The sequence below is a fragment of the Triturus cristatus genome, chromosome 4_2 (genome assembly GCF_964204655.1).
Source record: "Triturus cristatus chromosome 4_2, aTriCri1.1, whole genome shotgun sequence".
In the NCBI taxonomy this organism is placed as follows: Eukaryota; Metazoa; Chordata; class Amphibia; order Caudata; family Salamandridae; genus Triturus; species Triturus cristatus.
The window spans coordinates 51,834,835-51,862,701 of NC_140586.1; the positions used below are offsets into that span (position 1 = coordinate 51,834,835).

Sequence of the window (27,867 nt, forward strand, 5' to 3'; positions counted from 1 at the left end):
TAGCCTTTCTAAGTAACATCCCTCTAGCGGATATTTTTAAGGCAGCTTCTTGGTCTTTTTTACACCTTTATCAAGCATTACTGTGTGGGTATCAAAGCCTAACAACAGCCCATAATAGTCAGACATCTGTTATCATTCATACACTAGCTATCGTTTCTAGAAAGCACTGATTGATAAGCCTCTGTATCTACAGCCTCACATGCAACGAAAGGAAAATACTACTTACCTTGTAAGCATGTTTGCTGAAAGTTGTGCTGTAGATTCACATGCAACCGCCAACCTCCCCGAAAGCTTATGTGCATTTTTGCAGATCTTGGGCTTCATGTATTTTCACTGTACATTGTGCTTCAGGCTTATCTAAGTTAAGACTCCATACATACTCCCACCCGCTGTGTGACAAAAAACCGAACATGCAGTTGGTGCCCATGCGCAATATACACCAAGAGGAATCACATCTCAAGGGTCAAGAGACTTCTTCTAAGAAAAGCAACTTGAAAGTGCCCGGTCTCAACACTAGATCGCCGGAGTATGCTTTCCATGCGAATCTACAGCACTACACGCTACGAACAGATGCTTAAATGGCAAGTAGCATTTTCCTCCTAAGAGCATAGACAGGATCTTTCAGTTTCTAGATTTGGACCTCTTGGTATCCGTTTGCTTGGTGCAGGCGCTGTCTGCCTGTTGTAGTGGTAGCTGCATAGTCAGCACATCAGTCAGCAGCTTGGGTCTAGATGATGGATGCAGAACAGCACGGCAAGCTTCTGCACAAGTCATTTATTGCCTGAAATTACGGCCTTTAGGCTGGTGGGGGTTTCTGCTACAGCCGGTGTTGTCTTGTGAAGCCGGACATCAACGGCAGAGGCAGTTCAGGTCCCTCAGGTCTTGCCACGGTGATGCTGATGGCATGTTGTCACTTGAGGTGAATGATGATGCATGTAGTGTGCCAAATAAATCTTGCAGCGAGGCCAAGAGACCCCTCGTAGATCAGGTCTGTGCTGGTTACCTTCGGTTAGCTAAGACCGCTCTTCTGGATGCTCCACACGCTGCAAATAGGGCTGTGATTCCCTGCCTGGGTGATCTCTCCTCCAGCTGGGCCAGGCACAATTCTCTCTCTGAGCAGACAGGCTCCTATGTACTAAGTACCCAGAGGAGCACTCTCTTCAATGGGCACGATAAACCTGGAACAGGGACAAAGTTGAATGGTTTGGGTTCCACCATAAAAATGATTTTACAGACTGGGGCATAGAGCCAATGTCCAAAATCCAGGGCTCGCTTTGGAGAGGGACACTTTTCAAATTTAATTTTCTGACAGCAGTGCAGGCTGTCTTGGTGGCCCTTACAGCAGGTAGTGGCAATGTTGGTTACAAGCAGGAGTACCCAAAACATGAGCACAATCAAGTGTGAAACCTCTGCACCTGACCTATCAGTTTCTTGAAGTAGCACTGAGGAGAGACAAAAGGGACAGGACCTACCTAAAAACGTCCCTCCATCCACCAACAGAATCAGTTGGCCAAAGCCTATTCCCCTCCCATTACCAAACGGCAGGGCTCAAGAAGGCTTAATCAGCAATTTGCTGCTAAAAAGGCCTCATAGGATGCCTAAAAGCAATCCTGTCCCTATCCTCCCACAGTCCCTTCAGCTTCAGGAATGCAGGCAATACATGTGAACTCTTTGGAGAAGCTGTAATCCAACCTCAATCTTGGATCATGTAAAAACTAGTGGCTATCTAAAACTGATTGTAATGATCTCAGCAACAAAACACTGAAAACACAAAGTTTCACTACCATCCACACTAAACACGCAAACTAGACATGCACAATTGATGTCAACACAAGTGTCGGGTGTCATTTATAAGCAGACCTTTACACAAGGGAGGCGTAGAGGCACTGCACTTTGTCTAAACCAGAGAAAAAGGATCTGTTCAGTTCTATAATTAATAAACATTGGCATAGCCAATAGGTCACGCCTTTGGGACCTTATAAGTGTTTAGCTATCCAGCACAATTTACTTGGTGCAACAACATCAAGTGTTGCATGGCTAAACACTTATAAGGTCCCAAAGGAGAGCCCTATTGGTTATGCCAATGCTCGTTTTGAGGGAGTGGCTCGTGCAGGTATGCCACTGTGAGGTAGAGATGCTGCGAGTGCTTATACAGGAGCCCCTGTGACATTGTGCCTCTTCAAAATGTATCTTGGGTCTGGTGTAATACTTCTAGCCCCTATTTCTGTCTTCTCGCACACAATGCATCCTTAAATGTCCCATGTACAGCCAGGGGTTGACACTCCTATTACCCCTGCCCTCCAGTGACACTTTACCTGTCACGGGTGGTGGAGGACGTGGTGGTGGTGGACGTGGTGGACGTGGTGGTGGTGGACGTGGCGGTGGTGGACGTGGCGGTGGTGGACGTGGCGGTGGTGGACGAGGCGAATATCATGGTGGTGGTGGATGTGGTGGACGTGGTGGTGGACGTGGTGGTGGTGGGTGACGTGGCAGATATGGTGGTAGTGGTGGCCTTGGTGGTGGAAGTGGTGGTGGACATTGTGGTGGTGGTGGACATGGTGCATGGTGGTGGTGGTGGACATGGTGGTGGACGAGGTGGTGCTGGACATGGTGAAGATCGTGGTGGTGGACGTGGTGGTGGTGGAAATGGTGGTAGTGGTGGCCGTGGTGGAAGTGGTGGAAATGGTGGTAGTGGTGGCCTTGGTGGTGGACGTGGTGGAGGACGTGGTGGTGGTGGAGGACGTAGTGGTGGTGGAGGACGTAGTGGTGGTGGAGGACGTAGTGGTGGTGGAGGACGTAGTGGTGGGCGTGGTGGTGGAGAAGGACGTGGTGGTGGAGGAGGACGTGGTGGTGGAGGAGGACGTGGTGGTGGAGGAGGACGTGACATGGTGGACGTGACATGGTGGACGTGGAGGAGGACGCGTTGTGGAGGACGTGGTGGTGGACGTGACATGGTGGACGTGACATGGTGGAGGAGGTGGTGGTGGTGGAAATGGTGGTAGTGGTGGCCTTGGTGGTGGAGGACGTGGTGGTGGTGGAGGATGTGGTGGAGGACGTGGTGGTGGTGGAGGACGTGGTGGTGGAGGACGTGGTGGTGGAGGACGTGACATGGTGGACGAGGTGGTGGTGGACGAGGTGGTGGTGGACGAGGTGGTGGTGGACGTGGTGAAAATTGTGGTAGTGGTGGCCTTGGTGGTGGACGTGGTGGAGGACGTGGTGGTGGTGGAGGACGTGGTGGAGGACGTGGTGGAGGACGTGACATGGTGGACGAGGTGGTGGTGGTGGACGTGGTGGAAATTGTGGTAGTGGTGGCCTTGGTGGTGGACGTGGTGAAGGACGTGGTGGCGGTGGAGGACATGGTGGTGGTGGAGGACGTGGTGGTGGTGGAGGACGTGGTGGTGGAGGAGGACGTGGTGGTGGTGGAGGACGTGGTGGTGGTGGAGGACGTGGTGGTGGTGGAGCACGTGGTGGTGGTGGAGGACGTGGTGGTAGAGGAGGACATGGTGGTGGTTGACGTGGACATGGTGGACGTGGTGGTGGTGAATGTGGTGGTGGTGGAGGACGTGGTGGTGGACGCGGTGGTGGGGGGAGGACGCGGTGGTGGGGGAGGACGCGGTGGTGGGGGAGGACGCGGTGGTGGGGGTGAACGCGGTGGTGGGGGGGAGGACGCGGTGGTGGGGGGAGGACGCGGTGGTGGACGACACAGCGGTGGACGACGCGGTGGTGGTGGTGGACGACGCGGCGGTGGAAGACGTGGTGGAGGACGTGGTGGTGGAGGACGTGGTGGTGGACGCGGTGGTGGGGGGAGGACGCGGTGGTGGGGGAGGACGCGGTGGTGGGGGAGGACGCGGTGGTGGGGGGAGGACGCGGTGGTGGGGGGAGGACGCGGTGGTGGACATGGTGGTGGACGACACAGCGGTGGATGACGCGGTGGTGGTGGTGGACGACGCGGCGGTGGAAGACGTGGTGGAGGACGTGGTGGTGGTGGAGGACGTGGTGGTGGTGGAGGACGTGGTGGTGGTGGTGGACGTGGTGGTGGTGGAGGACGTGGTGGTGGTGGTGGAGGACGTGGTGGTGGTGGTGGAGGACGTGGTGGTGGTGGTGGAGGACGTGGTGGTGGTGGTGGAGGACGTGGTGGAGGACGTGGTGGTGGTGGAGGAGGACGTGGTGGAGGACGTGGTGAAGGAGGACGTGGTGGTGGTGGAGGAGGACGTGGTGGAGGACGTGGTGAAGGAGGACGTGGTGGTGGTGGAGGACATGGTGGTGGTGGAGGACGTGGTGGTGGAGTACGCGGTGGTGGGGGAGGACGCGGTGGTGGGGGTGGAGTACGTGGTGGTGGTGGAGTACGTGGTGGTGGTGGAGTACGTGGTGGTGGTGGTGGAGTACGTGGTGGTGGTGGTGGAGTACGTGGTGGTGGTGGAGGACGCGGTGGTGGTGGAGGACGCGGTGGTGGTGGAGGACGCGGTGGTGGTGGAGGACGCGGTGGTGGTGGAGGACGCGGTGGTGGTGGTGGACATGGTGGTGGTGGATGACGCGGTGGTGGTGGATGACGTGGTGGTGGTGGAGGACGCGGTGGTGGAGGACGCGGTGGTGGTGGTGGACGCGGTGGTGGTGGTGGAGGACGCGGTGGTGGTGGAGGACGCGGTGGTGGTGGAGGACGCGGTGGTGGTGGTGGACGTGGTGGTAGACGTGGTGGAGAACGTGGACGTGGTGGTGGATGTGGTGGTGGTTGGCGTGGTGGTGGTTGGCATGTTGGTGGCGCTCGTGGTGGTGGTGGTGAACGTGGTGGCGGTGGTGGATGACGTGGCGGTGGTGGATGACGTGGCCGTGGTGGAGGACATGGCCGTGGCACTGTTGGAGGACGCGGCGGTGGTGGTGGACGCGGCGGTCGATGTGGTGGTGGAGGAGGACGTGGTGGTGGAGGAGGACGTGGTGGTGGAGGAGGAGGACCTGGTGGTGGAGGAGGACGTGGTGGTGGTGGTGGTGGAGGAGGAGGACGTGGTGGTGGAGGAGGAGGACGTGGCGGTGGTGGATGACGTGGCGGTGGTGGATGACGTGGCCGTGGTGGAGGACATGGCCGTGGCACTGTTGGAGGACGCGGCGGTGGTGGTGGACGCGGCGGTCGATGTGGTGGTGGAGGAGGACGTGGTGGTGGAGGAGGAGGACCTGGTGGTGGAGGAGGACGTGGTGGTGGTGGTGGAGGAGGAGGACGTGGTGGTGGAGGAGGACGATGTGGTGGTGGAGGAGGACGATGTGGTGGTGGTGGAGGAGGACTTGGTGGTGGTGGAGGAGGACGTGGTGGTGGTGGAGGAGGACGTGGTGGTGGTGGAGGAGGAGGACGTGGTGGTGGTGGAGGAGGACGACGTGGTGGTGGTGGAGGAGGACGACGTGGTGGTGGAGGAGGAGGACGTGGTGGTGGAGGAGGACGTGGTGGTGGAGGAGGACGTGGTGGTGGAGGAGGAGGACGTGGTGGTGGAGGAGGAGGACGTGGTGGTGGAGGAGGAGGACGTGGTGGTGGAGGAGGAGGACGTGGTGGTGGAGGAGGAGGACGTGGTGGTGGAGGACGTGGTGGTGGTGGTGGAGGAGGACGTGGTGGTGGTGGAGGAGGACGTGGTGGTGGTGGAGGAGGACGTGGTGGTGGTGGAGGAGGACGTGGTGGTGGAGGAGGAGGACGTGGTGGAGGAGGACGTGGTGGTGGAGGAGGACGTGGTGGTGGAGGAGGACGTGGTGGTGGAGGAGGACGTGGTGGTGGAGGAGGACGTGGTGGTGGAGGAGGACGTGGTGGTGGAGGAGGACGTGGTGGTGGAGGAGGACGTGGTGGTGGAGGAGGACGTGGTGGTGGAGGAGGACGTGGTGGAGGAGGAGGACGTGGTGGTGGAGGAGGAGGACGTGGTGGTGGAGGAGGAGGACGTGGTGGTGGAGGAGGAGGACGTGGTGGTGGAGGAGGAGGACGTGGTGGTGGAGGAGGAGGACATGGAGGACGTGGTGGTGGTGGTGGAGGACGTGGTGGTGGTGGAGGACATCGTGGTGGTGAAGGACGTGGTGGTGGTGAAGGACGTGGTGGTGGTGAAGGACGTGGTGGTGGTGAAGGACGTGGTGGTGGTGAAGGACGTGGTGGTGGTGAAGGACGTGGTGGTGGTGGACGTGGTGGTGGTGGACGTGGTGGATGTGGTTGACGTGGTGGTGGTGAAGGACGTGGTGGATGTGGTTGACGTGGTGGATGTGGTTGACGTGGTGGTTGACGTGGTGGAGGACGTGGTGGAGGACGTGGTGGAGGACGTGGTGGTGGAGGACGTGGAGGATGTGGTGGTGGAGGACGTGGTGGTGGTGGAGGACGTGGTGGTGGAGGAGGACGTGGTGGAGGAGGAGGACGAGTGGTGGAGGAGGAGGACGTGGTGGTGGAGGAGGAGGACGTGGTGGTGGAGGAGGACGTGGTGGAAATGGTGGTGAACGTGGTGGTGGTGGTAAAGGGCGTGGTGGTGGTAAAGGGCGTGGTGGTGGTAAAGGGCGTGGTGGTGGTGGACATGGTGGGCGTGGTGGTGGAGAGGGTGGTGGACATGGTGGAGGACATGGTGGGCGTGGTGGTGGAGAGGGTGGTGGACATGGTGGTGGTGGACATGGGTGGTGGTGGACGTGGTATTGGTGGACGTGGTGACAAATAGTGGGAAAAGGGAAAAGCAAAACAGTGAATGATAAAAAAAAGAAAGCAAGATAGAGCACAAGGGAAGAAGTGATGAGAAAACTGTCACAGTGAAAGCAAAACACAAAACTAATGCTGCTATTTTGAAGCTCAAGCGTGCTTGTCACAGTAAAAGCAAAACACAGAGTAAATGATAGCCCTGCACCAGTGAATAACTAATGCTGCTATTTTAACCCCTTTGACGCTTATGACGGAACGGTTCCGTCATGCACGTCGGTTGGGCTGTGCTTATGACGGAACCGTTCCGTCATGGCCCCGCCCGCGCTCAGAACCTTCAGCACCGCGCGTAAATCCGCGCAGCGCTGAAGGGTTCAAAGTACACCAGTGCTTGTCACAGTTGAAGCAAAACACACTGCTGGCACTGCAATTGTGTGTTTGCTGGCCCGGGAGTGGTGCGTGCGTGGCAAGTAGGCTCTTTTTGGAAGCACATACTTGTGCTTGTGGGCACGCCCCTGCTTGCTCCCGCAAGGTGGATGCTGCCACAAGCACGAGTATGTGCTTCCAAAAAGAGCAGAGCGATGGCTAAAGGTCCTCCTATGCAGCGCATGCGTGCTGAGTAGGCGAGACCTAAAAAAAACGGTAAGCTGCCAACACAACTATAGGTAAACAACCCAGGACATGGACAATAGGAGTTGCATGTCGAACTAAGGGGTAGCTTGTTGCACCTGTTCTGGTCACAGAAAAGGTTATAGACTTTAGAATAATCATGGACCGACCCAATCCTCAGTATGCATGCCAGATTTGCATGTTAGCTGGGCCAAAACAACAGGATAGCAGTTCCACATGCAGTCAGGTTGCTTACTTAGTGTACATGCCAATGCATGGCACATTTGTCCCAAGATTTACCTTAAAGAAAGTACCCAATTAACTTGTTCCAGAAAGCCATTGCTACACCATCATACAACCCTCTGTTACAGTCCTGTTCAAGAAAGCCACACATGATCCACCAACCAATAGTCCATCAGTAGCCTTTCCGCCACACGAATAATAATTCCCAATACAATTCTCACTTTGGCAAAGACTGCCTACTTTAACCACTAGTTTGGTTTCCCACCCAGTCTGGCATCGAAACAGTCTTCAAAATCTGGCACAATGCCTGTGAAGCTACCTAGGAAGGAAGACATGCCTGCCAATATCTTTTCAATCTAAATGTAACTGTCAGCACCATATACCATAAGATCCCATTCTATCACCAATCAGCAGTAGCAGGCATTGCAGAGTGTTCAGTTTTCTAGTCCATAGTGTAGGAAAGTGGCTCTATATTCACTGTTCCTAAATAGGTACAGTGTGTATAGAGTCCACAGTCCCCAGAGGTTTGGCAGAGGCTAAAGTTAGATGTAACCTTACTCTCTAAAGTGGTAGCTTGGTCGAGCAGTAAGGCAGTATCAGAGGACAGTGTAAAGCATTTGTTGTACACATTCAGTCAGCAAATGGTCTCACACATTCAAGAACTGAACTCTAGGCCAATGGTTTGTATATAAAAATATATATGGTTGTTTTATTTTAGAACCAACAATAGGTATCAAAATATACTTTCTCAGAACGAGATGCTTTAGTTAAATACTTTGCAAAAGACAATTGACTTGAAATGAAATAGTTACAGTTTGTTGCAATAGGCAACACAATTTCCAACATAATACATTGAGCTCAATGGGAATTTTAAGTTATATGCAATTGATTACTTTCAGGATTACTTTTCTAACTCCAGGACTGGATCCTAGATTTATTCCTGGGACAGTTCTTGGAAACAAATGAGTAAATACGTTTTAGTTACTGTTGTGATTTTTAAGCAATATTCTGCTATTTTAAAAGTTGACACTATGAAACTTTTTCTGATCAAATTACCAATGTTATCCTATGGAAGGAAATTCACTTAGCAGGTAAGTGGGATTATGGTTACTTTTTCTAGGTCAGTGTTGGATCCTGGATCCAGCACTAGTGTACCACCTGTAAGCAATTGAGAAACTGCGCTTAAGTTATACAGGCAATTTTTAAGGAATATTTATAAGTTTGCAAAATCGATACTTAGAAGAAAGTTCACAGAAAAACAGTCAACGGCTTCCTATGAAAGAAAATTGAGTTAGTGGTACGTACGGTTGGGAGTACTTTTCAGAGTCAGTGCTGGGCACCAAGATCCAGCACTGGGATCTCTCCTAATAGCAGGTGAGTATTTCCATTTTCGTTACTCGGTCGATTTTAGGTGAATATTTTAAAGTTTAGAAACTCCACACTTCGAAGAAATGTCAGAAGAAACCAGTCAATGTTACCGTATGGAAGAAAAGTGAGTTATCGGCTTTTGGGAAAGTACTCAACTGGCAGAGTTAAAGTTCTGGGCAGAGACTCAGAGGTCTCCCAGAGTCAGGTAAGTACAGTTGTTACACCCTCAGCGGCACAGGGGCAGAGTGAGTTAGGCCCAATGTTATCCTCTGGGAGGCAGGGGGGCCTTGGTTGGAGGGCGCTGACTAGCAGGCCACGCGGCTGTGGGAGCTGGGCTCCTGGTCACTTGCTCAGGGCAAATGGGGAAATAGGTAGGAGTAGAAGTTACACTGCCAGGGCTACTCGGGCAGCTGGGTGCAGGGTGCTTTTGAGCCTTCGGGCGCTCAATGGATTGCAATGGAAAAGCTCAAGGATGAACAAAGGCTGCAAGCTCGGGGACGAAGATTCTTCAGGTGTGACCACCACTTCGAGAGGTAAGTTGGGTAGTTGGAGGATAGGTAGGTACCCAGGAGTCGGGCACAGGGGGCCGCAGGGCGCCGGGGTGCCTTTTGGTGTCAGGAAATCTTACCCTCTGTTGATTGCGGTTGGGTGGGTCCGTGTTCTGAGGCTGCAGCCATCGTCAAGAGCGTCGATGTGGGTCCTTGGGTGCCGGATTAGGGGTCACAGTCGCTGGGGGGACGTCCTCGGGGTCTTTGTCCACTCCAGCACAGGCCAGGCTTGGCGGGTGCAGAGTGTGCAGGGTTCGCAGTTCCTGGCTGATGCCAGGGGTTAGCTACTTGCTTTGAGCAGAGCCACTGCTCGTGGGAGTCCCAGATGCTCAGAGTCGCAAGGTAGCCAGGTCCTCCGGGGTTTGTGAGGTTGATGGCCACAGGAAGTGCCGGGATTTAGCAGGAGCAGGTTCGAGGGTCGACAGGCCGGTAGGGCTGGGGTCAAAGCAGTTGGTGTCTTCCTCTTATTAGCAGCTGCACGGCAGGTCTTCTTTCTTCTTGATCTTCTTTGCTGTTTCGGAATCTGGAATTTGAGGTAAGAAGGTTCAGGGTGCCCCTAAATACTAAATTTAGGGGTGTTACAGGTAGGTAAAGGGCAGGGACCACTGGGTCCCTGCTCTGGGGTGGGTACACCCCCTATCCTGCCACTCTCCTGTGGGAGGGGGGCAGTGGCCTGGTCCTGATTGGGCAGGGCTCCCCATCTTCAAGATGGCGAGAGCCCGGGGACGTGCTTCACCTCGCCTCCCCCACCTGAGGGGTGGGGTTGGCAGAGGCTGGCACACCCCCTGTCCTTCCTTGGGGTTTCCGGGCAGTTTTCCCGCCAGAGTGGGGGTTGAGAACCGGTTGGGGCCAGTTGCAGGGTACAGCAAGTGGCCTGGAGAAGCTCACAAAGGCGGCATGCCTTTGAAGCTTCCCCTTGCCCATCCTGGGGGAGGAGACCTAGCACCTCGCCCAGGATGTGCATTGTTGCAGGCCCAGGAGAGCGAATGGCTCTCTACCCAGGGGTCCAGCAACATGTCTGCTGTGTGGCAGCCCCTGAGACCAGACGTGGATTGTAGGTTAGGTTCAGGGGGCATCTCTAAGATGCCCTGTGTCATGCATTGTACATTAAATCCTGCACTGGCATCAGTGCGGGTTTAATGTGCGGAGGAGTTTGATTTCAAACTCCTCAGTCTTCAGTGAAGCCATCATGGTGCTGTGGAGTTTGTGTTTGACGATCTCGCAGCACCATATACTCTTAAATGGCAGCACTGGACTTACAGTGCCCAGGAATGGACCTAGGCACTGCAGGGGCACAGGGCTCATGCTCCTGTGCCCACACCACTGGCATAGGGCACCCAGCTAGAGGGGTGGCTGATGTATGCCAAGGCAGTGTATGTTGTGGGCATGGAACACAGGGATGTGTGCCATGTCGAATCTCTGCTTTGTCCTGTACCCAGACACTCAGCCTGCAAGGGCAGTGTGTTTGTGTTAGGGTACAGGGCCTCTAAGGGTGGCACAATAAGTGCTGCAGCCCATATAGGCTTTTCCTGGTCACAAGGCTCTGGGTACCTAGGGTACCATTTACCAGGGGCTGACATGTGGCCAGGGTTTGCCAATTTAGGTTTTAGGGAAGGAACATAGGCCCTGGGCACCCGATTGGCAGGAGTCCAGGGCACACTCAGTCAAAGTACATTCAGCAAAAAGTGGGAGCATACCATGCAAGAAAGATGGCACTTTCTAACACATAGCATTCCTCACTGATAATTTTAATTAATCAGTCTGGGCCCCTTACTGATCAACATCAGATAAGTATCATACGGAGTCCAGCAAAAACCACTCCCCTCTCCAATGCATGGAGAAAATGTACCTTCTACAATCCTGGTGGTCTATGGTCAGTGCAGTCTCCTCGGGTACACTCCTGCACAGACGGCACTCACCTTTTTTTTTTCTTCTTTTTTTATGGGGCATTTATAGGGCACACTGTCGCTCCCAAAGGAGCCTCCTGGTGCTATACAGATAACTGGCAAACTACTAAGGAGTTAGAGCCTAGATAAGGGCTAGACTGGATACATCACTTATTCCATAGATCCAGGTCTTTAGAGCTTTCCTAAACAGGTTTTCTGATGCAATCGTTTTCAGTTTGTTAGGCATAAAATTCCAGGCTTTTACATCCAATACTGTAGCAGCTTTCCCTCCCCTGGTTTTAAGTTTAAAACCAGGTAGTTTGAGGAGGTTAGCAGATGTGCATCTAAGGCTCCTCCCTGGAATGTATGGTGTAAATCTCCTAGAGAGATATTCTGGTCCGATTTGACGAGTAGCTCTTAAGGTGATGACCAAGAGTTTTAATCGAATTCTCTTGTGCAGCGGAAGCCAATGAAGAGTTTTCAGAGCGTCTGATGCAGATGACCTACGTGGAAGTTTCAAAACAAGTCTAGCCGCTACGTGTTGTACTACTTGTAGTCTCTTCAAGGTGGATTTATTAACCTCTACAAGCAGGCTGTTACAGTAGTCTAGTCGTGACAGTATTAACGCCACAGCCACTGTTTTCCTTGCAGCCAGTGAGATCAACTCAAATAATTTTTTCATGGTTTTAATCATTCCAAAGCAGGTGCCCACCACCTTAAGGGTATGGTGTTTGAAGGAAAGAGAGGAGTCAAACCACACTGCCACATTTTTGGCTACCTTCACTGTGGCCGGAGGAGCTGCTGCTTCCTCCGGCCACCAATCCTTCGGTTGAAAGGGATTGTCTTTCCCGATCAACAGGATTTCTGTCTTGTCCATATTACAACGGAGATGGTTATTTTTCATCCATGTGATAACCGCTGAGAGACAGGATTTAAAATTTTCTTCAGCCTCTGTGGAGTTTTACTCAAGGGACAATATCAGCTGAGTATCGTCAGCATAGGATGTGGTTTCAATCCCATAGGCCGAAATGAGAGAAATAAGTGGGGCCATGTATATATTAAACAAGAGTGGACTAAGTGAGTCCCCCTGGGGGACTCCTGTGTTGGTAGAACTTTCTGAATAAAGAAAGGTGCCCAAGGAGACTGCTTGCTTCCTATGGGACAGGAAGGATGTGATCCAAGCTAGAGCTGTGTTGGATATGCCACAGGATATTAATCTGGCCAGAAGGATGTCATGAGATATGGTATCGAAAGCAGCCAACAGATCCAGAAAGATCAGCACTGCTTTCCTGCCATTGTCGGTGCTGAATTTCAGCGTGTCAGATATCTCCAATAGGCTGATTCCATGGAATATTTCGGGCGGAAGCCAGATTGTCGAGGATGGAGGATCTGGGCTGACTCGACAAAATTAGAGAGTCCCTTATAGACCATTTTTTCCAGTGACCTTACCCAAGATAGGTAGTAAGGATATGGGCCTATAATTGGAAAGATTGGAAGAATCGATATTTTGTTTTTTCTTTAAGGGCTTCACTATCGCGAATTTCCACGCATCAGGCACTATGCCAGTGGACAGCGAGGAATTCACAATCCTATTAATCACGGGATTCACTAAATCAATAATGTGATGCAATATTATAGGGGGACATGCATCCAATGGGGAGCCTGATTTACATGCTAAGATAGCTTCATGTGTCTGGGATAGGGTAGCTGTTTGAAAGGTACGTAGAAAAGGTCTATCCTGCCTATGATTTGATTCCAACTCATTCGCCACTTCTTCTGTTCTTAATGTTCCAAAATCTTTTTGGATATTGGTGATTTTTTCCTCGAAGAATGTTGCGATGTCATTGCAGAGAGATTGAGGGGGGAGGGACCTCTGAATGTAAGGCTTTCGGATCCATAAAAGAATTCACAATAGCAAATATCTCTTTTTGGTTTTACTTTGCCATAGCAATTCTATTCCCAAAATAATATTTTTTTGCAAGTTTGATGGCTGTATGGTATTGCTTCCTGAATGATTTAAAGATCTGTAGATTAGCCATCTCATAGCCCCTTCTCCATCTACGTTCTAGTTGTTTACTATGTAGGTGGAGCTTTTCTAGATTTTTAGTGAACCATAGATCATTACGTGATTTTGTTTTGCCCCTTCTAGGGGAATATTTTAGAGGCATTAAGTCATCACTTATGGCCCTCATCCAGGTATTGAAGCGATGAGTCTTCCGCTGGCTCTCCAGTCAGTATCTGGCTTTTTTCTTGGGCAATTTTGGGCAAGCCAGGATTGGTGGCTAATAGATGCCATTTCCGTTTTGGTACCCCTATATGGCTATTCTTGGTTTGTGGCGCTTTAGGTATTGAGATAACCAAGGGGATAAAATGATGGTCTGACCAGGCCTGAGGAATAGATGCCTCTACCTGGATTGAGGAAGAATTAGAGCAAACCCCATCTAATGTGTGTCCTGCCCTATGTGTCGGACCTTGAACTAGTTGATTCAGGCCAAGGGGAGTAACAGTTTCCAGGAATGTAGTGACCGCAGGGTTATCACCACATTCTAAGTGGAGATGTATGTCCCCGAGCAGTGTAAAGTTGGCATATCTAAACAGAGCTTGGCCAAGAGATTTCCCTAATGAGTTTAAAAAAGCACCACTGTTGCCAGGGGGACGATAAATTAAGGCACCTCACCTGTAGCTACAAAACACAATCAAGCAAAACCAATACGAGATGGTGCAAACAAATTAAAGATCTCTTTTGGCAACCTGCTTGCTTCCTCTTTCCCCCACACTCCAGGTCTGAACATGTATTTTTTAAAGGTTACTGACAGTCTGTGACTTCTGACAGCTCCACTGTCCAAGTGACTTCACATTCACAAAATGTGCGAATACATGTTATTTTTTTTTTTTAATCCTATTCTCTTCACTCATCCTCAGCCACTCAATCACTTCCAGGAAAGAGGTTGTCTCTCAATTGAAATGAGCCTTAATGCCCAGCTTGAACTGTTGTTAGAAAATGCTACACTGCTCTCTCTGGCAATCCAATGTGTTCTCCTTGACACCCTCTTGAGTAGTAACCAGAACTTGAGTGTACTACCTGCATCTACAGCCACTACCAGGACATCAGCCTGGCCAGAACTCATTTCTAATCTCCGAGTAATCTAGAACGACATAATCAGACCTGTAGCTGGAAAGAAACCCCTGGAGATGTGTCTGAAATTACTGCACGGATTTCCCATCAACACCAGAGTCACTTTACGGTCTACTTCGCCCATAAAACAAAATACGGAAACATTACCCCACTGCAGCCATGCCATCATCCACCAAAAACCTACATTTGCAGTGCCATAGAACCTGCGCAGTTCCACCTCCTGTATGGTCTAAGGGAGTAGGGCATACCTGCGGCAAACTTGCTTGTAGTGGGGAAAAGTCTATCACAAACGGACAGGTTTACAACAACAACAAAAATAATAAACAACAAGAGTTTCTTAAACTGTCCTGGTACAGTGCTGTTAAGGCCGGAATAACAGCTTGTGTCAGTACAGGGAACAGTAAGTGGGAGCAGAAATGGCAACGACGCCTTCTACTTACCAGAGCGGTCATGGTTAAAAGAACTTTAGTCTTCACCTGGTCCAACAGTCACTCTCCACGACGCCTACAAGAAAAAATAAAGTGCTATGAGCGCTATGCTACCAGAACAATGACCAAGAACGAATCGTGGGTACCAGGTTAAGCAACCTACTGTCGGTATAAACAACCCAGTAAAAGTCCTGCTACCAACCCTGCACCTCACAACCAGAAGCAGCAACACACTGTGTGAGATGCTACCAGCAGCCCAGAGAGACATGAAAGTCCTGATACGGAGACAAACAACGCGTTGTGTGGCCCACGACCAAAGTTATCAGTCAACAAGCGACAAGATGCGGGGTAGAGCACCCCATTGATTCGCCTGCTCCCATGTCATCACCAAAAGGAAGGCCATGTGGCCACTGCTTTTGGGATTAGCCACAGAGATGCAAGCCCTGCTATCAAACCATCAGCAAGGTACAGCTGTGAAAAGAAGAACCAACATTTTAGAGCCGGGATTAAAAGCACAGGAGACTGGGCACATTTACCATCAAACTATAAGGAATCCCGTTACCAGCAGTTCCCAGAACGCGGGGAAGCTCCGCTGGCACCGGCTGCCTTAATATACACCAGGTTATAGTGACCATCTGTACTCTACTTACACTAAACGTGTTTTAGATCAAGCTCACATATGTTGCCGGTCGCTAATCTTCTCACGAACGTCATTTGTCCATCAGTTAGCACTTCCGGGTCGTATAACAACCACTCGCACGGCTCCCCATATTCCAGGAAATGGGCGGTTACTGTTAATGTGCATAGTGTCTTACGGTTGGAGCAATGAGGTAACCAAGCCAATCCTAGTAGGCTATACAGAAGTCAGAAGTGATGATTGGTCACTGAGCCTACACTTGCAGTTGTGGGATCCGCCCACCTACAGTCGGCGGACGGCGGGTGCAGTCCGAACTGGGATCAGCGAATTCAGCGTACGGGAGTTGGTCCATCGACTGGTTCAGGCTGCTACTGTCTTCTGTTGCGGGTTGGGGAGGACCGAGTAGAGTATTGTGTCTTGTGGTCAGATGCAGGGCCGGATTGGTAACTCGGGCAGTGCCCGAGCGGCCGGTGTCCAGTTCCAGGTGTGGCTGTTTTTTTAAGCAGTCTGGGGGCCGATATGGTTAGTTTCTGCGTTGTTCGGATACTGCCAGCGGTTCCCTGAGTGGCCTTTCTGGAGGCAGATGAGGGTCCATTACCTCACTTTCATTAACCCCTTCGCCGCGGCACGAATTTTGCGGCGGTGCTGGTGGGGTTCGGGGTGAGCGCGGCGCCGCCATGCTCGTGACGGAACCACACCGTCATGAGCCACGGGCGCGCTGTGCTCATGACGGAGTGGTTCCGTCACGACTCCGCCCACTTGCATTGTTCGCCCGCACAGGCGGGGAATCAGCGCTGCGTGGGCGGAGCGGCCGCAACGGCGTAGCATGACGGAACCACTCCGTCATGAGCACACGGCGCCCGTGGCTCATGACGGAGTGGTTCCGTCATGAGCAGGCAAGAGGTTAAAGGGCAGAGCTGGCACTCCCTTTCGCTCACTGAGCCGGCCAAATAATCTGTGCATACTGAGCAGGGGCAGGGGTCCTGAGCAGAAGAGGCCTCACTTGTTTTCAGGTGTATTTAACCAGTGTTAACTAATCCCTGCGTTTTTTTTACACCTCCCCCCTTTTTTAGGTCTCACCTGACCCAGCGCATGCGCTGGTCTGGCGAGACATTTAGTAGGTGGGTTTCGAAAGTGCTACCCACATTTTTGTGCTGGGGACAAGCTACAGTGCATAATGCCATGCACGCGCACAGCTGCTCCCCGCATTCCCCCCTCCCTTCTCGCCCAGCCATCTGCCTTTCCTGCGCGCGCATCCCTAGTGTGCGTCATCGCGATCACTTTCGCTTTTGTGATCGCAATCGCGATGAGGGCACTGCCCCCCAATCAATGGAGGAAAACAAATCCTGTTACACTGCCCACGCGATTCACACTCTCTCTTGGATACGTCTTGGCATTTTTTTTCTTTTTAATCTGACCTAATTAACGTTCCCTCATGCATTCACGTGACTTCAACGAGATTAGTACATATTGCGAAAAGCGTGGCCTGTTTGCTCTGCAAGGTTATATTAACAAGATTACCTGTTAACAAGGTCACCCTCGATAGGCTATCGGAACACGAAGTCTAGCTACTCGCGCTCAGACGACCATCGTCCACAACAGCGGGGTCCGCTGGAAGCTCTCGGTCTGAGTGCGCATGTGCAAGCCTGGTACATCCCATTTTTTTTTTTTACATTTTTTTTTTTAAACCAAATATATTCTTGCTGTTCACTGAGCTTTCTGCTCGCTCTGCAGAGCAAATGATGTTAAACTCCCTCAGTAAGCCCCATCTCCCCCAGGGGCAGACAAACTGTGGGGCCCTTTATGTTTGGGGGTTAGGCCAAATGCTTGGATGGGGAAACAAGCATTGGCATAGCCAATAGGTCTCGCCTTTGGGACCTTATAAGTGTTTAGCCATGCATCAGTTGCATAACTAAATACTTATAAGGTCCCAAAAACGAGACCTATTGGCTATGCCAATGCTTGTTATAATCTTTAGCCGAAGCAGGGTTTTGCGAAAGGCAATATACAAATGTGGGGCACTTTTTTTTGCGGGCTGATTTTTTTTCGTGCTAGTCGTGATTGGTGCGGCCGTGAGTCTAGAAACGTGGTGTGAGAATAGGCCATATAGAATGTACAGTTTACTGTTAATAAAGTTTGTTATGTTACAGTAGTTCCTTTCAGACCCTACTTCTACTTTCACTGCTCCCTGTAGGAATGCGGTTTATGGCCAGTGCATGCGAGGCATTCAAGCGCGAAGCTGGCATCTGGCATCGGACTTGAAAGCAGCAGACTGCTTTCGCCAGCGCGCTCTTGGCCTCACTTCCTGCATCCCCTCTTACAACAATTAACTTTAGTTATAACTCGCACCCCATATGCTTGTTCCCTCCCACCCTTCCTTTGATGCCCGCTTTCTTGTTGTTTACAAACCCCGCCACACACTGCTGCATGCCACACACTGCTGCACGCCACACACTGCTGCACGCCACACACTGCTACACGCCACACACAGCTGCACGCCGCACACTACCGCACGCCACACACTGCTGCGCACACTGCTGCATTACACACTGCTGCACGCCACACACTGCTGCACCCCGCACACTGCTGCACGCCGCACACTGCTACACGAAACACTGCTGCACGCCACACACTGCTGCACGCCACACACTGCTGCACATCACACACTGCTGCACGCCGCACACTGCTGCACGCCACACACTACTGCACACTGCTGCATTACTCACTGCTGCACGCCGCACACTGCTGCACGCCGCACACTGCTGCACGCCACACAGTGCTGCATGCCTCACACTGCTACACGAAACACTGCTGCACGCCGCACACTGCTGCACGCCACACACTGCTGCACGCCGCACAGTGCTGCACGCCTCACACTGCTACACGAAACACTGCTGCACGCCACACACTGCTGCACGCCACACACTGCTGCACGCCACACTGCTGTACGCCACACACTGCTGCATGCCGCACAATGCTACACGAAACACTGCTGCACGGCACACACTGCTGCACGCCGCACACTGCTGCACGCCGCACACTGCTGCACGCCACACACTGATGCACGCCGCACAATGCTACACAAAACACTGCTGCACGCCACACACAGCTGCACGCCGCACACTGCTGCACACTGCTGCATTACTCACTGCTGCATGCTGCACGACAATGCTGCACGCCGCACACTGCTGCACGCCGCACACTGCTGCACGCTGCTGCACGCCACACAGTGCTGCATGCCTCACACTGCTACACGAAACACTGCTGCATGCCGCACACTGCTGCACGCCACACACTTCTGCACGCCTCACACTGCTGCACGCCGCACACTGCTGCACGCCTCACACTGCTGCACGCCGCACACTGCTGCACGCTGCACACTGCTGCACTCCACACACTGCTTTTATGCAAGTTTATGCTACTGACATTGTAAATGACAATGCCTTTTATTTGTTTTAAAACCAAAACATAAATAAAAAGGCATTGTAATTTTACAATGCCATTAGCTCAAACTCTTATAAATGCGAGACCTATTGCATTGGAAATGCTTGTTATCTCCCAGTCAACGTGGAACTTGCTGGCCTCGCTCTTGTGAGCCTTTATTTACTTGTTCTTCTTCCCATTACGGTATGACCGGTGAATCAGCCTTCTTCAGCCATTGGATGCCTTGCACTGTGAGTGACGATATTTTGCCTCATAGAGTGGACATCTGCCTTTACGAAGTGCAACTTGAATGCCTGGGCTAGTATAGCAATACTATTCCTTTTTTTATTTTTATGTTACCCATGTGTGGTTTTACTGTCTTCAGCTTTCAATAAATAATTCAAACCTTGTAATGTGCTTTTAAACCTAACCAGCATTGGCAATATCATTAGGTAGTGACTACCACTGTAGTAAGTTTATGTGATTTAGTTAATTCAAATTGTTACAAAAGGACCGGCACATGCCATATAACACGAATATAATTCCATTCATAGACCCACTATTCTTGTAAAAGGTTTGGGCGTTCTATCGTAGATAAAAATAAAATATAAGCGTGCATAAAGACTCAGTTAAAATACCTTTCATGTAAACACTGTTCTCGTTGAGTCTGTCAAGAAAGGGTAGTGGTGCGCTCTGTCATCTGGTTGGCACCCCGTGAGTTGTTTGTGTTCACTGATGGGGCCACATCTGGGAAAGTGCGACATGCTGTTGTGGAAACCAAACACTGATGCAAAGGGCAAATTATGAATTGGAAATTGTTGCAAATGGCAACGGAGCGTGCCACAGGACGCAGATACAGTCAGTGTTTGTGTGTGTGGCACGTAATGTTGGTGTGCATGTTGTTGAGAGTGGGCTGAGCAGCAAGGATGCTGCTCCTGGCGGGGGCTTTAACCATGAACCTGTAACTAAGATATAACTTATGCAGTAAATCTATTTCTTATAACTAACAAAGGATAAATCTTTATTTTCATCACCTAACTTGTTTTTTTCAGTGCCATTTTTTAATGACATTGGGTGGATTGGGATATTTTCATAATTTCCCCTGGCCAAATTTAGTTTTGTGCATGCCTCAGTCAAGTAGTCTTACATGGGGTTGGTTCTTCCAGACTTTGAATATGCCTTTCTGGACCTCTTTCATTGTGTTTGGCACCGAAGAACGAGCGCTGTTGTATTACTGAATGATGGCGACTGAATTCTAGAGATTGTTTGCTGAAGCCAAACCTTAAGCGTACTAGGAAATTTCGGTCATTTAATTTTTTTTTTTAATTAATGGAAATTTCGGTCATATGAGGATAGTCGGAAAATGCTCTTATAGGCTTGACATTGCGCCCTCTCCATAGTATCCACTAAAGCTCCGGGCAAGGCTGTTTGGCCATAACAGATGGTAGGTAGGAGCTTAGCTGTTATTGCCCTCCGTGTTGCTTCGGTAGACGGGCTGTGTAGGCTTGTGTGGAGTTTGCACAAAGCATAGGCCACTGCATTTCCCTTTTCTTCCATGTGAGTAATGTGCAGTATTGGCTCTGTTGCTTGGCTTTCTATTTCTTGGGAACCATGCGGTGAGAGGAATTGGCCTAACAGCAAGGGGGTCGATCTCTAATCTGGGGAACTGGGTTCGAGTCTCGGCAATGACACTGAACATCCTGTGATTCTGGGCAAATCACTTAATCTCCCCGTGCCTAACAAAACAAGCATTTGCAATGCAATAGGTCTCGCATTTACACAAGTTTGATCTATTGGCATTGTAAATGACAATGCCTTTTATTTTATGTTTTGGTTTTTAAAACGTAAATAAAAGGTATTGTCATTTCCAATGCCAATAGCTTAAACTAGCGTAAATGCGAGACATATTGCATTGCAAATGCTTGTTGATTCTACCTGTTACTCCACTGTATGCAACACTACATTTCAGCTGCAGATTAAGAGCAATACACTAATAAGTTTAGGATTGTCCATGCTTCAATGGGAGTGTCAAACCTAGTTGTGTAGAATTATGTTGTTCTATATTCGGGCTATGATTACACATGACAGTCGTCTGTGTGCATGCCATACACCTGCCACCAAGTCAAGAACCTGTCGGTTATCCCAGACCATTCAATTCAGCAGTTGTTAGTAGGTAGATTGTAGAAAGCACCAAAATGCCGTATGTTGTGGTCACTAATTTTTGGAAATAAAGCGCACATATTGTACATCTGTTTCTGTGGCACCCAGGACCTGCTACACAATGAAAAATTGTCTAGCAGTTGTGAATATTTTTTTTCAATTCTATTAAGGACACGGAGGCGAGGATTATGCTTCTCAATCTTTACTGACATTTACAGCAGCCAATAAAAACTTTCAACTTTAAACTGGCATGACCCCGGAAGGCAAACCCCCTCCTTTGTATGCACCAATCACGACACAGTCCAGCACAGAAGTGTCATTGGAAAGACTACAACTTCCTTTTTCTTTGCGATCAAAATCAACAATCCAACCATAACTGGAAACCAAACGTGACGTAGATCCTTGTCACCACCGAAGGTCTCTTCAACTCCTACTGAACTTCACACCGCCACCTGCGATAACTCCACTGTCTCAGGTTTGCTTGCTCTGGTCACCTGAAAAGGAAACTAACGCTGTAACTTCCATTTCCAACTAATGGAAAAAACACATCAACACTGAACCAATTCAAGGGCGGGTAAATGCATTATATTGTACATAATACTGTAACTGACGATGTAGCCTGGGTGGGATAATCCTCGCACCGTGTCCTTAATAGAATTGAAAATTCTTTGTCGCGACTGCTAGACAATTTTTCATTCTATGTCAGTCCACGGAGGCTCTGATTATGCAAGTTTAAAGTTGTTCCACCACCACCGAAGCCACATCCACAATAGGTTTATGATAAAACGTCTTAAATGTGGAATCAGCAGACCAATCCACCACGGTCATGATGTCTTGCAACCGGGAACCGGCCCCAAATGATTTGGAGGCCATAGCCGCTCTAACCGAATGAGCTCCAAAAATGGAAGTGTCCAACCCAGCTAGACCCAGTAACCAAGTGACCCACCTGGCCAGGGTTGCAGAAGTGACCGGGCGAAAAGGTCTCTGAAGGGAAATCAACAACTGACCTAACACATCAGTCCTAAATTCCCTAGTACAGTCCTCATAAACCTTTAAACATTTGACCACACATAATTTGCTGTGATGAGGATAAGCAGGGTAAGAAATACAATGCGAATGTGTTTTTGTACGTCTTGAAATCGTAAAGGAAACTCTCGAAGGAGTAAATACTCTACCTGCCAAATCCAAAGCCCGTACATCCGACACTCGTCTGCATGAGATCAGACACAACAAAAGTGTTAATTTTGTCGATAACTGCTTCCTAGACAAAGCTTCATTACTCGGCCAGCTTACCAAAAAACGCAGTACCACAGTAACGTCCCAAAGTACGTTGTACTTAGGCTGAGGAGGATTCACCAACCGAATACCTCGCACCACCTTGCAAACCAGAGGATGCTCCCCCACCGGTTTGCCCTCTATGTGTGGATGTCCGGCCGAAATCGCTGACCTGAAGTTATTCACAGTCCTATACGCTAACCCTGATTTGGCTAGCTCCGACAAGAAATTTACTATCATATGTATGTCGGATCCCACGGGATCACCCTGTCGTTCACCACACCAACCAACCCATCGTCTCCAAGCGGATTCGTACCGTTTGTGTGTGGAGGGTGCCCAAGCTTGTGACAAGAAAAAGAGAGTGTCCTGTGAAACTCCAGGCACTTGCCAACGACGCCTGAAAGTCTCCAAGCCATGAGGACTAACTGGTCTTGTAATACCAACAGATGTTGAAGCCCCTGAGGATCTGTGAGGATATCTGGGAACGACCGAATTCGAACCGGAGGCGCACAGGCTAGCGCCAGCGCGATCGGAAACCACGCTTGTGCCTTCCAACATGGTGAAATTAGAATGATCTCCGCCTTCTGTCTGCGGACCTGCGCCAGAACCCTTGGGATCATGACAAATGGTGGAAAGGTATATAGAATGCCCATCGTCCATGACTGAAGGAAGGCATCCGAGCTGACCGCTAAAGGATCTGGTCGCCAACTGTAGAATAGTGGAAGTTGTCTGTTGAGTCTGGACGCAAACAGGTCCAACACACAAGGGCCCCATTTGAGGTCCAAATCCCTGAAAATCCTGGGATGCAGCATCCAATCGCTGACGTCCCTCAAGTACCGCGAATTCCAATCTGCTATCACGTTGGTTGACCCGGGAATATATTCCGCTGTCACCACTATGCGATGGTCTAGGCAATAATGCCAGAAGTTCTTGGCGATTTCCGCCAGGAGACGAGATCTGGTCCCTCCGAGACGATTTATGTTACGGACCGCGGACACATTGTCCATGCGGAGGAGAATGCAAGAAGAAACCCGCTGAGGGGCCAGAGTGCTAATCGCAAATGAGCCCGCTAGAAGCTCCAAACAATTGATGTGCAGATTCAACTCCTCCCGGGACCACCGACACCCCCGTCTCCAGAGTTCCACAACATGCTCCCCAGCCCCAGCGACTGGCATCCGACTCTATCACTACGTCCGGGCTGGTTGAAAAAATGGCTCTGCCATTCCAGGCATCCATATGCTCTAACCACCAATTCATCTCCGTACGAGCCTCTGTCGAAAGCACAATCTGCTGCGCGTACGAAAGACCCTTGCGCAGATGTAAAATCTTCAATCTCTGTAGGGCCCTGTAGTGTAAGGGTCCCGGAAATATCGCCTGAATGGAGGCTGCTAAAAACCTACCAGGCGAGCTAGTGTCCTTAATGATATTGTCGGAGAGGCAAGGGCCCTCCTCAACTCTTTCCTGATCGCCACTCTCTTTCTGAGAGGCAGAAGAAGTTGTGTCGTGAGAGAATTGACCTGAAAACCCAGAAAATCTATTATCTGCGATGGTATCAATATCGATTTCTCCAGATTCAGAATTAACCCTAACTCCTGCAGAATTTGTATTGTCCATGAAAGATGTACTAACAGAAGATCATTCGACTGCGCCATAATCAATATGTCGTCTAGATAAATGATCAGACGCACCCCCCTTTCTCTCAACCACTGTACGACCGGCCTCATCAGTTTGGTGAAACACCAAGGGGCGGACGAAAGGCCAAAGGGCATGACGGAAAATTCGAACCATTGGTCGCGCCACAGAAACTGAAGAAAACGCCTGTGGGGTGGGAATATGGGTACCGCGAGATAGGCGTCTTTCGTGTTCTAGCAGGATGTCCTGCAGAAGGTGTATGCCCTCCATTTTGAAATGACGATACACCACCCAAGAGTTGAACTCCCTGAGATTTAGCACAAAACGGAAACCCTGATCCTTCTTGGGAACCAAGAAAATCGTGCTTACGAAGCCCTGAGTGTGTGGGGTTGCCCCCACGATTGCTCCCTTCTGGAGCAAAGCCTCCACTTCCTTGTCGATGAAACTCTGCTCTAGTAGGGAAAAAAGTAGGGGTCCGGGCACATCAGTCTGCTGTGGAGAGGCATAAAACTCTATGCGAAAACCCTGCACTGTCTGTAAAATCCAGGGGTCGGACGTGAGATCTTGCCACCTGTGAAGGAACAATGCAATCCGACCTCCCACCATACATTCCTTTGGACTTAAGACCTTTACCTGAATAGGAGCCATCTCCCGCTGAATTCTGTTGCCCTCGGTAAACTCCTCTCTGGCCTCTGCCTCTTCCTCCCCTGTTGCGGGAGGGATAGAAATGTGGCTTCTGGTTGCCTCTGCCTCGTTGCTCCGCTCCTCGTGAGGTCTGACTAAAACCTCGGCCGGACCCTCGACCTCGTGAGCGGCCGGCCCTGTCAAAAACACCTGTGTGAAACACTTTTTTAATGTTCGCCTGAGCCTTGTCTAATGCCGAAAACGTGGCCACGTATTTCCCCATTTCTTTAACAAATTTGTCCCCGAAAAGCATGCCGTTGGCGAGGGAACCCGGTTCTGTAGTGGCCATCTCCGCCAACTGGGAATCAATGCGCATCAAAAAGGAGCGTCTCCTCTCCGTAGAGAGAGCCACGTTGGCATTGCCAAGAAAGCACAAAGCCCTTTGAGCCCATTCCATGACGTCCGACGTGTCCAACAGAACATTTTGATTCTTCGCGTTGACTGCCGCTTCCAGAATTTTTGTGAGGGGTCCAGAGACATCTAATAATTTGTCTTGGCACCCCGCCAAGCCCTAGCTAAACCCTTCTTAGGATCCTTCGCGAATTATCTTATAAAAGTCGCCATATTCGGGTCTAATTCTGGCGTATCTGCCACCTTCCCAGTCAAAGAGGGCCTCGGGCATTCCGATCGTAAAGTGGCCCGCACCTCCTTCTCAAAGCCTTGCCGCAAATTCGTAGTCACATATTGTGCCACCTCCGGACAAGGTACCCACTCAGTGGACCTAGGATGGATCAAACTCTGAGGATCAAACAACAGGTTCTTGGGCGCTTGGCTGTCATCCGCTTTGTATGCTGTGTGCTTAGACTTTTTCGCCTTCTTTTTAGGCAGCACCGATTCAACCTCGGAATCTGAGGTAGCCGGTGTGGACGGGGAAGACTCTTCGGTAGTATAATTAACCATGGAGCCATGATCCTTCATCACATTTCTGGCCATGCGCGCTAACACTTGGGCCGATGACTGCGCGTGCTCTGCGCTTTTATGAGAAGATTTCATCTTCCTCTTACCATAATTGTGAAGGGGTTTTGTAAATGGCTTCAAAGCCTTTATCAGGGCTTTATTGACAAAGCCCTGGACGTGGGTGTCCAGGGCTTCCAAAAGATTCTCCTCCAACTGTTCATCCTCTGGCTCCTGATATTCCTCAAATTGGTTGCATTCAACCCACTGTTCTTTCTCTTCGGCGTAGTACGCCATTGCTCTAAAGCAGAGAGGAGTGGAGGAGCTTTCACAAGGGGGGGAGCAACCCAGGGGTGTCTCGGACCATTAAAATGACACTAACTGCTGTATCAAACACTACCCTACTGTGGTCTGAGATGTGTTAATCAAGGTGGAAGGAGACCCCTACAACTCCCCTAGAGGCAAGCTCTATTCTGGAAAGCGCTCCGGTCAGCGTTCAAATGAGGCCAGAGATGTATGCAGTCTAGCCGAGCGCTACACGCGAAGAGCCGGTCACTCGTAATGCGAGAAAAACGGCTCTTCGCGCTCACGTGCAGCGTTTGAGGGCAACGACGAGACTGCTCTCTGCGCGCGAGGGTCTCGCGTCTGCCTCCTCCTGCTCCACCGCCCCCTACCGCGCGCACCGTCGGTGAAACCTGATACACGTCGCAACCACGCGCGAGCGAGTGAACGAGCGAGTCACCGCTACCACATTAATTTTACAAATTCATAAACGATAATCCGACCTCTCCAAACATTTTTACCACAACGATAAAGTAATGGGACAGGTACTTATCTGCTGCTGCAGCAGCAAAGAAAGAGGAAGTTGTGGTCTTCCCAATGACACTTATGTGCTGGACTGTGTCGTGATTGGTGCATACACAGGAGGGGGATTGCCTTCCGGGGTCATGCCAGTTTAAAATTGAAAGTTTTTATTGGCTGCTGTAAATGTCAGTAAAGATTGAGAAGCATAATCAGAGCCTCCGTGGACTGACATAGAATTCTTTGTACTGTTTGTTCTGATGTGTCCGATGTAATCTCTCATGCTTTTGCCTTACTTTATAGAGTGAAACAAATCTAGCATTTAACTTTAGTGCTATGGGTGCTACATTAGTTATTTGTAAAGTGCTATAAAAACATTTACACTACCTTTTGACCACACAGCTGCAGTATAGCAATGAAGAGACGGGTTTAGTTGCTTCCTAAAATTGAACAGCAGTGGCTGGGAGCATAGTTGAAATGGAAAGGAAACCAGAGTCTTCATGCTGCTACTGAAAAAAACATCTATTGACCTTAGTTCACGCACTGGAGAGATAGGAAGCAAAAATTGATTAGATGATCATCCATTTGAATTTTGCAGCCAGAAAAGGAGGCGGAGCTGCATAGAGCACGTGATGTATGATTGTATAAGATTTAAAGAAGGGGAACCTGCATTGACCTCCTGATGTATGATTGCAAGAGATTTAAAGACAATGTTTACATACATAGAATCTTTGTTGGTTCGGTCTTGTTTTATTCAGAATATAATTATTTTTCTAAACCTGTCTGGAGTCTTTTTGTGGTGTATTCATTGTGTTACTCTGTGTTTGTTGCACAAGTACTTTACACATTGCCTCTTTAAATATGCCTGACTGCTCCTTGCCAAGCTTCCAGAGTAGGTGAGCCCAGGTCATCTTTTAGTGTGCATCTAGCTTACCCTGACGAGTGGTGGTTCCTGTCTGACATGGGTGCATACCTCAGCCAACCTGGAATCCCAAGTCTAACAACTACTTTCATAAACAATGCGAGTTTGTTCTCCATATTGTCCTACTGGACATGTTTAAGTTCTGTATCCACAGCATTTGTGTTTGCTAAGCACTTAGGCTTTCTCAATTAGAAACAATGGTAGCCTGCCTCGCTTGGAGACTGAGATCCTGGGGCTGAAGTTACATTATGACTCAAGAGATGATGTTGAACTGCCTGGTGAGATTCATTTCTAGCTACAGGAATTCAGCCATTTCACAGCATGTGAAGTCAAATTCTTGTGGCCAGGGCCCATGTTGGGAGGGAGTGGCTATGATGTTGATACCCACATGGGTCCCTGCCTATTGAATCTGCTGATAAATTTGTGCAGTGCGATACTCCTCGTATTTTAGCCTGGATCAGGAAATACTATGAATACCTCTGTTTTTCACAGCTGACCCACTCGGACATCCGAGTATTGTAATTGTATTTATATAGTGCTTACTACCCCTTATTTTGACAGATAGAGCATGGTGTGGATGAAAT

General features: G+C 50.2%; 1 protein-coding gene across 3 annotated transcripts in view; it reads right to left on the minus strand.

Moving 5' to 3' along the window:
• GTF2F1 (general transcription factor IIF subunit 1) overlaps window positions 1-27,867 on the minus strand; it is a 146,488-nt gene that overhangs the window by 87,288 nt on the left and 31,333 nt on the right. The window contains exons 1-2 of one of the 3 annotated variants that reach the window (XM_085600444.1): window positions 15,506-15,640; window positions 14,868-14,931 (exon numbers count right to left, since the gene is read on the minus strand). In XM_085600444.1, coding sequence (XP_085456570.1) covers window positions 14,868-14,879 — 12 coding nt within the window. In that variant the 5' untranslated portion in view covers window positions 14,880-14,931; window positions 15,506-15,640. Of the gene's footprint in view, window positions 1-14,867; window positions 14,932-15,391; window positions 15,641-27,867 lie in introns of those variants that run through there. The other 2 variants (XM_085600445.1, XM_085600446.1) reach the window with 2 other exon arrangements.